General features: G+C 51.1%; 1 protein-coding gene across 3 annotated transcripts; it reads left to right on the top strand.

Annotated features, from left to right (window-relative positions):
- The first annotated feature begins 408 nt into the window (after positions 1 to 408).
- LOC105485056 (melanoma-associated antigen 9) lies at positions 409 to 6,280 on the top strand. Of its 3 annotated transcripts, none has more exons than XM_071088562.1 (3): positions 409 to 690; positions 4,555 to 4,625; positions 4,701 to 6,280. In XM_071088562.1, exon 3 carries the CDS (start codon positions 4,766 to 4,768, stop codon positions 5,708 to 5,710), a length of 945 nt encoding a protein of 314 aa, XP_070944663.1. In that variant the 5' UTR covers positions 409 to 690; positions 4,555 to 4,625; positions 4,701 to 4,765; the 3' UTR covers positions 5,711 to 6,280. The 3 variants fall into 3 exon arrangements, with proteins under 3 accessions (XP_070944663.1, XP_070944661.1, XP_070944662.1); XM_071088560.1 differs by having other exon boundaries at positions 409 to 568; XM_071088561.1 differs by lacking the exon at positions 409 to 690 and adding an exon at positions 1,005 to 1,111.
- The last annotated feature ends 4,198 nt before the right edge of the window (positions 6,281 to 10,478 follow it).

Consider the following 10,478-nt stretch of genomic DNA (forward strand, 5'->3'; position numbering starts at 1 on the left):
CATCTAGCCTTGGACCCACAGCCATTCTCTGCAATGCGTGCAGCTGAGCAGATGCTCAAAGGTGACATAAACAGATCATCTCCCACCCATCACTTCACCAAAGAGCAGGAGCCAGGAGAACCCTCCTGAGTGGGGACTGAAGGTTCACCCTCCCCACATAGAGGGGCCACAGAATCCAGCTCAGCCCCTCCTGTCAGCCCTGGACGACCTTGGCAATGTTGTCACCCCGACCACACCCCTCCCCTCACTGCCACCTCATGTGACTGGGAGTCAGAGACTTGGTCCCAGAGGAGCAGACCCAATCGGCAGAGGATGGGGATCCAGACCCAGGCATCAAGGTCAGGACCCCCTGAGGGATGACTGAGGGCCCCTATCCCCATCCCCACCCCTACTCGGCCAGAACCCGGTTCAGCCCCTACTGTCGACCCAGGGAAGGCCCAGGCTTGGAGGCCGGATGTGACGTCACTGACACGCGCACTGGGGGGCAGAGAGAAGGGACACGCCTCCTTCTGAGGGGCGGCTTGATACCGGTGGAGGGAAGCGGGCCCAGGCTCTGTGAGGAGGCAAGGTGAGGTGCTGAGGAAAGACTGAGGACGTCCCCACCCCAGATAGAGGACTCGAAAGAACCAAGTGCCGTCTCTGCTCCCAGCCCTGGACCACCCGGGGACCGATCTGGGGCTGACTTGTGAGGTTGGACCCACTCCCTCCCTCCGCCGCTCAAGCTGCTGGGCACTCTGGAGTGAGAGCTTGGTGTGACCAGGGCAGGGCTGGTTAGGAGAGGGCAGGGCCCAGGCTCTGCGGGGCATCAAGGTCGGGACCCTGAGGGAGGGCTGGGCCCCCCCACCCCACCATGACCTACGGCCCCAGGTTCCCCAGCCCCATCCTCAGCCCCACTCTCCACTCCACTCCACCCCACCACAGGCTCCACCCCACCCCCAACTCCCCCCGCGCCAGAATCTCGTTCCGCCCCTGCTGTCAACCCAGGGAAGCCCCAGGTGCCCGGATGTAAGACCAGTGAGTTGCACTTGAGGGATCAGAGAGTAGCGGGGGCCTCGCTCTGAGGGGTGGGTTGATATCGGCGGAGGGAAGCGGGCCCAGGCTCTGTGAGGAGGTAAGGCGAGACCCTCAAGGAGGGCTCAAGACCCCCCCACCCCAGATACGGGACCCCAAATAATACAGCGCCGCCCCTGCGCCAGCCCTGGATCACCCCGCAGGGTCGGGCTTATCAAGCTGGGCCCAGGCTCTGACTGGAATCAAGGTCAGAACCCTGAGGGAGGGCCGAAGGCCTCCACACCCCTAACCCAGCCACCACCACCGTGACCTACAGCCTCAGGTTCCCCACCTCCATCCTCACCCCGCCCCCACTCCACCCCACCGCACCCCACCCCCCAAGTTTCCCGCGGCAGAATCCGGTTCGGCCCTTGCTGTCAACCCAGAGCAGCTCCAGGTGCCCGGATGTAAGGCCTCTGACTTGCGCACTGGGGGTCAGAGAGTAGCAAGGGCTTGGTTCTGAGTGGTGGCTGAAGATCGGTAGAGGGAAGCGGGCCCAGGCTCTGTGAGGAGGCGAACTGAGACGCTGAGGGAGGACTGAGGACGCCCCCACCCCAGATAGAGGGTCCCAAATAATCCAGCACCACCTCTGCTGCCAGCCCTGGACCAGCCGGGGGCGGACTTCTCAGGCTGGGCCCCCTTCGCCACCCCACTGCTTAAGCCCCAGGGGACTCTGGGTCAGAGCTTGGTGTGACCATGGCAGGACTGATTAGGAGAGGGCAGGGGCCAGGCTCTGCCCGGCATCAGGGTCAGGACCCTGAGGGAGGGCTGAGGCCCCATAGAGGGAGTCAGTGCCCCTGCAGTCAACCCTGGGAAGTTCCAGGCATGGCGGGCAAGCGGATCCTGATGTCTGCATCCTGGGCTGACCAAGGGAAGGGGCTTGGTATCGTTAGCATGGCCGCGGGAGAACAGAGGGAGGGCCCAGGTCCTGCTGGGAGACAAGGGAAGCCTGAAGGGACGCAGCACCCCAGGACAAGGGGCCCACCCCACCCCCATCTGAGACCGAGACGCCTCCTCATTCAGCCTCGGGAATCCGACAGATAGAGACTCAGGTCCACAGAGGGTCCCCTAGGAGACCAGGGAAGGAACAAGATGGAGGACACAGGGGACCCCAGGGTCCAGCTCAGTGGGGATCGTGACCTGGGCTATCCCGGGCACGGTGGCCACATGTGGTGCATTGCGGCTTCTGAGATCGGGTGTCAATGGGGACAGGGCTGTGCTATGAGGAGTGGGGCCTCAGGTGAGCAGAAGGAGGAGTCCCAGAGCCCTGAGGAAGGATTCACCAGACCTCTCATCCCAGACCTAGGAAACCTGCCCCTGCCGTCAGTCTTGGGAGGCCCCAGGCAGGACTGTGAGGAAGGGAAGTGCCCCACCCCACCCCCAAAACACACTTTCTCAAAGAGGGTCTAAGGGAGAAGTTTTCCTTGGTCTGCAAGACTCATCTCTGGTTCAGCAAAATGGAAGGGGCCAGATTCTGTCCGAAGTAAATACGAATACCTAGAGGGCACCCAGACTGATGAGGCCCCCTGACACCTGCTCCTTTGGTCAGCCTTGGGTATCTCATGCATGAGTGACCCTGAGGTACCCCCTCACTTCTGCCTCCCGGGTCTCAGGGAAGTGGGGGCCTTGGTCCAAGGGGCGTCCTCAGCTCAGCAGAGGGAGCCACACCTGGTCAGCACAGGGTGGAATCCAGGGTCTTCCAGGAGTGAGGGGGAGGAAGTTTGGTGAGGACCGAAGATAAGAAGGTACCTCCATGCTCCCAAAGAACAAAGGACCTCACAGACACTGATGTCACCTATTCTCAGCCCCAGGTGGCCCCAAGCAGGAATGACATGTGGCATGCTCTCATTTCTCCCACGTGATTGGGGATGAGAAGTCTCAGGGAGGTGAATACCTTGATCCCAGGGGCACTGAGAGATTCAACAGAGGGATCCACACCTGGTCAGCAGAAGGAGGACTCCCAGAATCAGCATGACCCAAGGTGTACCCCCTTCATGAGGAATGGAGGTACTCCCAGCCCAGAAAGAAGCCACCCCACAGAGTCTAGGTGAACTCTGTTCTTAGATCTGGGGGAGAGGGGGAAGCCTGATCAAGGATGGCGCTAAGTGGCAAGCTCACTTGTACCACGGCAGGAAGTTGAGGAACCCTCAGGGGGATGAGGCGTTGGTGTAAAGGGAGATGTCTGCTCATCTCACGGGTTTGGAGGTCGAGGAAATATAAGTCCCAGCAGGAGTGAAGATGAATAACCCACAGGAGGACTTTGGAACACCCACCTCATACCCGAAAGGGTCAGCTGGTGGGGTCGGCCCTGGACACTCCACGCAGGGGTGACAGATGTGGGGCCTCCTCACCTCTGTTTCTGGATCTCAGGGAGGTGAGGACTTTGTTCTCAGAGGGTGTGTGGACAAAACAGGGACCCCCTTTCTTCGACAGACACAGTGGTCCCAGGATTGGCCAGCAGTCCAGGTGAGGAACCTAAGGGAGGATTGAGGGTACCACCAGGCCAGAGAAACTCTCAAATCAAGAGAGTTTGCCCTGCCCCTACTGTCACCCCAGAGAACCTGGGCAGGGCTGTCTGCTGAGGTCCCTCGTCCATCCTGGTGTCAGGGAGGGCTGGCCTTGGTCTGAGGGGGCTGCACACATCAGCAGAGGGAGGGTCCCAGGCCCTGCCAGGAGTCAAGGTACAGACTGAGGGGACCCCACTCACCAAACACAGAGGACCCCACTCACCAAACACAGAGGACCCTACTCACCAAACACAGAGGACCTAGCCCGACCCTGCCCCTTCTGTCAGCTGAGGGAAGCCACTGGGTGGACGGACTCCCCTCACTTCCTCTTGAGGTGTCTCATGGAGATAGGGCCTCAGGTCAACAGAGGGAGGGTTCCAGACCCTGCAGGCATCAAGATGAGGACCAGGCAGTATCCTCATCCCAGGACACATGAACCCCATTGAATTTGGACATCTCTTACTGTACTTCCGGGGAAACCCTGGGCAGGTGTGTCCAGATGTTGGTTGGGACATGTCCTTCTGTTCCATGTCAGGGATGTGAGCTCTTGATCTGAGAGATTCCCAGGCACGTAGAGGAGTGGAGTCCAGTCCCTGCCAGTAGAAAGGTGAAGGCCCTGAATGAGCGCAGAGGGGACCATCCACCCCAAAAGTGTAGAACTCAGAGTGTCCAGCCCGCCCTCTTGACGGCACTGAGGGACCGGGGCTCTGCCTGCAGTCTGCTGCCTAAGGGCCCCTCGATTCCTCTTCCAGGAGTTCCAGGAAGCAGGCAGGCCTTGGTCAGAGACAGTGTCCTCAGGTCACAGAGCAGTAGAGGCCCAGGCAGTGTCAGCAGTGAAGGTGAAGTGTTCGCCCTGAATGTGCACCAAGGGCCCCACCTGCCCCAGCACACATGTGAACCCAGAGCACCTGACCCCATCCACCTTACTGTCACTCATAGAGCCTTGATCTCTGCAGGCCAGCTGCACGCTGAGTAGCCCTCTCACTTCCTCCTTCAGGTTCTCAGAGGACAGGCTGACCAGGAGGACAGGAGCCCCAAGAGGCCCCCGAGCAGCACTGAAGAAGACCTGTAAGTCAGCCTTTGTTAGAACCTCCAAGGTTTGGTTCTCAGCTGAAGTTTCTCACACACTCCCTCTCTCCCCAGGCCTGTGGGTCTCCATCACCCAGCTCCTGCCCACGCTCCCGACTGCTGCCCTGACCAGAGTCATCATGTCTCTTGAGCAGAGGAGTCCGCACTGCAAGCCTGATGAAGACCCTGAAGCCCAAAGAGAGGACTTGGGCCAGATGGGTGCACAGGATCCCACAGGCGAGGAGCAGGAGGCTTCCTCCTCCTCTGATGAGGAGGAGGAGGTGTCTGCTGCTGGGTCATCAAGTCCTCCCCAGAGTCCTCAGGGAGGCTCTTCCTCCTCCACTTCCGTCTACTACACTTTATGGAGCCAATTCGATGAGGGCTCCAGCAGTCAAGAAGATGAAGGGCCAAGCACCTCGGTCGACCTAGCTCACCTAGAGTTCATGTTCCAAGAAGCACTGAAATTGAAGGTGGCTGAGTTGGTTCGTTTCCTGCTCCACAAATATCGAGTCAAGAAGCCGGTCACAAAGGCAGAAATGCTGGAGAGTGTCATCAAAAATTACAAGCACTACTTTCCTGTAATCTTCGGCAAAGCCTCCGAGTTCATGCAGCTGATCTTTGGCACTGAGGTGAAGGAGGTGGACCCCGCCGGCCCCTCCTACATCCTTGTCACTGCTCTTGGCCTCTCATGCGATAGCATGCTGGGTAACGATCATAGTATGCCCAAGGCTGCCCTCCTGATCATTATCCTGGGTGTGATCTTAACCAAAGACAACTGCGCCCCCGAAGAGGTTATCTGGGAAGCGTTGAGTGTGATGGGGGTGTATGTTGGGATGGAGCACGTTTTCTATGGGGAGCCCAGGAAGCTGCTCACCCAAGATTGGGTGCAGGAAAACTACCTGGAGTACCGGCAGGTGCCCGGCAGTGATCCTGCGCACTATGAGTTCCTGTGGGGTTCAAAGGCCCATGCTGAAACCAACTATGAGAAGGTCATAAATTATTTGGTCATGGTCAATGCAAGAGAGCCCATTTGCTACCCATCCCTTTATGAAGAGGCTTTTGGGGGGGAACAAGAGGGAGTCTGAGCACCAGCTGCAGCCAGGGCCAATGTTTGTGGGGTCAGGGCCCCATCCAGCAGCTGCCCTGCCCCATGCGACATGAGGCCCATTCTTCACTCTGTATTTGAAGAGAGCAATCAGCGTTCTCAGTGGCAGTGGGTGGAAGTGAACACACTGTATGTTTTCTCTGGGTTCCTTATCTATTCGGTGATTTGGAGATTTATCTTTGCTCCCTTTGGAATTGTTCAAATGTTCTTTTAATGGTCAGTTTAATAAACTTCACCATCGAGGTTAATGAATGACAGTAGTCACACTTATTGCTGTTTATGTTATTTGGGAGTAAGACTCTTGCTTTTGATTCACATGGGGAAATCCCTGTTATTTTGTGAATTGGGGCAAGATAACGTAGCAGAGGAATTAATAATTTTTTTAGAAACTTGAACTTAGCAGCAAAATAGAGCTCATAAAGAAATAATGAAATGAAAATGTAGTTAATTCTTGCCTTATACCTCTTTCTCTCCCCTGTAAAATTAAAATATATACATGTATACCTGGATTTGCTTGGCTTCTTTGAGAATGTAAGAGAAATAAAAATTGAAAGAATAATCTTTCCTATTCACTGGCTCATTTTTTCTTCAAACATGGACTGAGCATCTGTTGTTCGGAAAACCCTGGGTTAGTAGTAGAGAGGCTAGGTAAGCCAGACCCACCCCTTCCCCATAGGGTGGTGAAGTCTAGGAGCCACAATCCTAAAATTAAGATGGTGCCATGTCCTCTAAGAACTAGAGGAAACTAAAACATGGGTGAGGGTTTGGGGCTCTAGGTGACAGCAGTCGAGTGTATATGCCCTGAGCCAGGGTCTTTCGGGCTTTGGGAAACTGCAATTCCTTCTGGGGGAGGTAATTCTATTGAAGCTGGATGGTGCCAGAGCTAGATTCTCAGAGGATGAGAGAAAGGCCTGGAATGGAGAACTGCTCAGCAGTTCCTTTTGGATAGTGGATGAACAGAGAAGAGTCTCCACCTGGGACAGGAATAGAAGGAAATTGTCCAGCGCTCTCGTCTCGGTGCGGTTGAACACAGTGCAGGGGCTAGGTGATGGATACCTATCATCTGCAAGGGTTTCCCGCAAGATGAGGGTGAATCTCCCGGGAAGGGAAGCCCAGAAGTCACTGGCCAGGTGCTTTTCTGCCTGTCTGGGAGAGCCAGAGTTGATTGTATTTAAAAGGCATTCTAATCAAGTTATCTCAGGTGGGATTTGACCAATTGTAAGCAAAGGTTAGATTTTGAGTGTTAACAAAGTAAGTGAAAACAGTGTCTTGGATCAAAAAGCAGGTGGCAGAGAGGAAAGGAGTTGATTCTGGATTCAGATTCTAGGAGCTCTGAGCTGCATTCAGCTGCGCAAGACTCCAGAACACCCAAATTTTGAAGTACATTCGCAAAGAGGAAATACTTAATTTCATTGACAAAACTCCCTGTTTGGGCTGATTATCCCATGTCCTGTTGAGCTGTATATTCTCTGGTAAGTCTTGGAGAACAACAACATTTACTAAATCCCAGAGTTCTAGAGTCTAGGGTCAAATGGTATTACATACTCGGGTGGCTGAGGCAGGAAAATCCCTTGAACCCAGGAGGCAGAGGCTGTATAGTAAGATGAGATCTCACTACTGTACTCCAGCCTGGGCAACAGAGCCAGACTCTGTCTTAAGAAAAAAAAAAAAAAGTTTATTTTATGACCCAAGAGACAATCTGCCTGGGGAGTCTTCCAGGTGTGCTTGAAAAAAGACATATTCGGATGTTGGTGGTGCTGTGATATTTGCATCCATAGTATTTCTGAGTCATCCTGAATAATGGCTGAGAACTGGGTGATGATCTACCACTAGTTCATTTCTCCAGTCCTTAGTAACTATGAAGATTTCTGCATGAGCACCTTAGGTTGGGCCCAGGAATTTCTGCTCAATTTAATGTGTTCTCTTGCTTACACTTGCTATTCTCAGTGGTTTTTCCCAAGTTCACTGGGTCCCTGGGGACTTCCTCTGATCCTCTAGCTAGAAGGTAAGTCTTTGGTGTCCTCACATTGCTGTGCATTTCCCTTTCAGGAGTCAGGCTAGGCGGCCAAGTGTTGGGAGGATAAACAGAGAAACGTAATATGGATTTCTTTCACACTTGTTTTTCCTCCAGCTTCTCTCAAGACTTTTTTCTCTTTGATTTTCTGCAGTTTGAATATGATATACATAGATGTATACTTCTTAGTATTTATCCTGTTTCCTGTTCCATGAGCTTCCTGAATCTGCAGTTTCATGTCTGTCATTAATTGGGGGAATTCTCAGCCATTACCACTTCAAATATTTCCTTTGTTTCTTTCTCACCTTCTGAGCATGGTATTTCAGTTATGCACAGTGGTGCCTTTTGTAACTGTCTCACACTTCTTGAACATTCTGTTCTGTTTTTTCCTTCCTTTTTTCTCTCTTTGCATTTCAGGTTTGGATTTTCGATTGACATTTCTTCAGGCTTGGTGCTTGTTACCTCAGCCATGTCCTGCCTATTCGTGAATTAATCAAAGATATCCTTCATTTCTGTTACAGTGGGGGTTGTTTTATTTTTCCTAATAAATTATTTTTATCATGATACAACACATATCACATAAACCTTCCTAACCATGGGAAGTGCACAGTTCAGGGGTCTTAATACATTCATACCCTTATTCAACCATCGCCATGTCTCATCTGAAGAACTCTTTTCCTCTGACAAAAATGAAACACTATACCCGTTAAAAATAACTCCCCATTTTTCCTCCCTCTCATCTGATAACTAGCTTTCTATTTCCTGTCTCTGTGAATTTGACCACTCTATGTACCGTGTGTAAATGATATCCTATGGTACTGTCTTTTCATGCCTGACTTATTTCACTTAGCATAATGTCCTCAGGTTCAGTCACGCTGTACCTTATGCCAGAATTTCCTTCCTTTTGAATGCTGAATAATTTTCCATTGCATGTATATTGCATTTTCCGAATCCAATTATGTGTCAAGGGACACTTAGGCTGCTTTCACAGTTTAGCTATGGTGAACATTGCTGCTACATGTATATGGATCTACAACCATCTGTTTGAGACTCTGCTTTTAATTATTCTGGGTATACACTTATAAGGGGAATCGCTAGATAATACGGTAACTCTATTTGGAATTTTGTGAGGAATCACATACTGCTACCCACAGCAATTTTGTAACATTTTACATTCCAACCAACACAGAGATTCCAATGACACCACATCCTTGCCAACTTGTTATTTCCTGGTTCCTTGTTGCTTTATTTAACAGTAGCCATCCTAGCGAGTGGGAGGAGGTGGCTCATTGTCCCTTTGATTCCTATTTCCCTAATGATTAGTGGTGTTGGGTATCTTTTCTGGTGCCCATCAGTCACTTGCATATATTTTTAGGAGAAATGTCTATTCAAATATTTTACCCATTTTTGATTTTTTTGTTGTTGTTGTTGTTTTGTCGTGTTTCAGGAGTTCTCTATACATCCTGGGTATATATCCCTTATCAGATATATGATTTACAGATATTTTCTCACAGTCTTTGACTTGCATTTTGACTCTGTTCATAGTGCTTTTTGATGCACAAAAGTTCTTAATTTTCATGAAATCTAATTTGTCTGTTTTCTTTTATTGCCTATTTACAGTGTTTTAGATTTTTAGTGTTTTCTTGTGATTCTTCTTAAAGAGTTTCCATCTCCCTACTTATATAACCCACCTGTTCTTGCATGTTGTTCACTTTTTCCGTTAGAGCCCTTAGCCTATTCATCATAGTGGTATGAATTCTCAATCCGGCAATTCCAACATCTCTGCCATACCTGCGTCTGTACCTGATATTTACTCTTCAAACTGTGATTTTTTTTTTCCCCCTTCACTATGCCTTGTAACATTTTTTGATGAAAGCCAGTAGTAATGTCCTGGGTAAATGGAATGGAAGAGAAAGGGCCTTTCAGATGAGAGTTTATTTTTATCTGACTATGCTGTAGACTGTTTACTGTTTGCTGGAGCTCTATGTGTCAGAGGTTAAACTTTACTCAGGTGTCCTTGTTTTGTTCTTACCTCCTGTCTTGGATTTCCCTAGAGACTTTTTCTTCTTCTATTTTGTTTGTTTCTTTTAGACACAGTGTCACTCTGTGTTGCCTCGGCTGGTCTCAAACTCCTGGCCTCAAGTTACCCTCCCGCCTTGTCAACCAAAAATGCTGTGATTACAGGTGGGAGCCATTGTGCCTGGCATGGGACTCTTCTTCAATGAAGTTTGCGATGTGCACTTGTTTCAGTACTGTTCCCCTGCTATTACACAGGAGCCTACTGACATCGTGGAAAGGTATGGGGGAGAGGAAGCGTTCTACACACCTATGAGTAGGCCTGTCTTTTCATTGGCCTCTGCCACTGTGCCATGACCTGCACAAGTGCTTTTCATTTCTTACCCCCCAACTCTCCCCATACTTTTTGGTTGAAATTTCTTGTCAGAGAGCAGGAATCACCTATTTGAGGGTTTTAGATGCCTGCCCAGCTGTGGTTGATGCTGCCACCGCAGGTTACAGATTCAGGACTGGGGCTGGTGTGGAGGCAGGTCCAGCAGGATCAAAAGGTTTTTTTCCCTCATTATCCGTGTCCTCTACGGGCCTGCCTTCCTAGCTCTTGAACCATACAGAGAGACCTTCATATATACAGCTTTTCCTATCCTTGTGTAATTCTCAAATTTAGGCTGCCTTTGAGTCCATGCTTGGAGATACAAGAGGGAAAAATAGCACAGGCATT

The sequence above is a fragment of the Macaca nemestrina genome, chromosome X (genome assembly GCF_043159975.1).
Source record: "Macaca nemestrina isolate mMacNem1 chromosome X, mMacNem.hap1, whole genome shotgun sequence".
In the NCBI taxonomy this organism is placed as follows: Eukaryota; Metazoa; Chordata; class Mammalia; order Primates; family Cercopithecidae; genus Macaca; species Macaca nemestrina.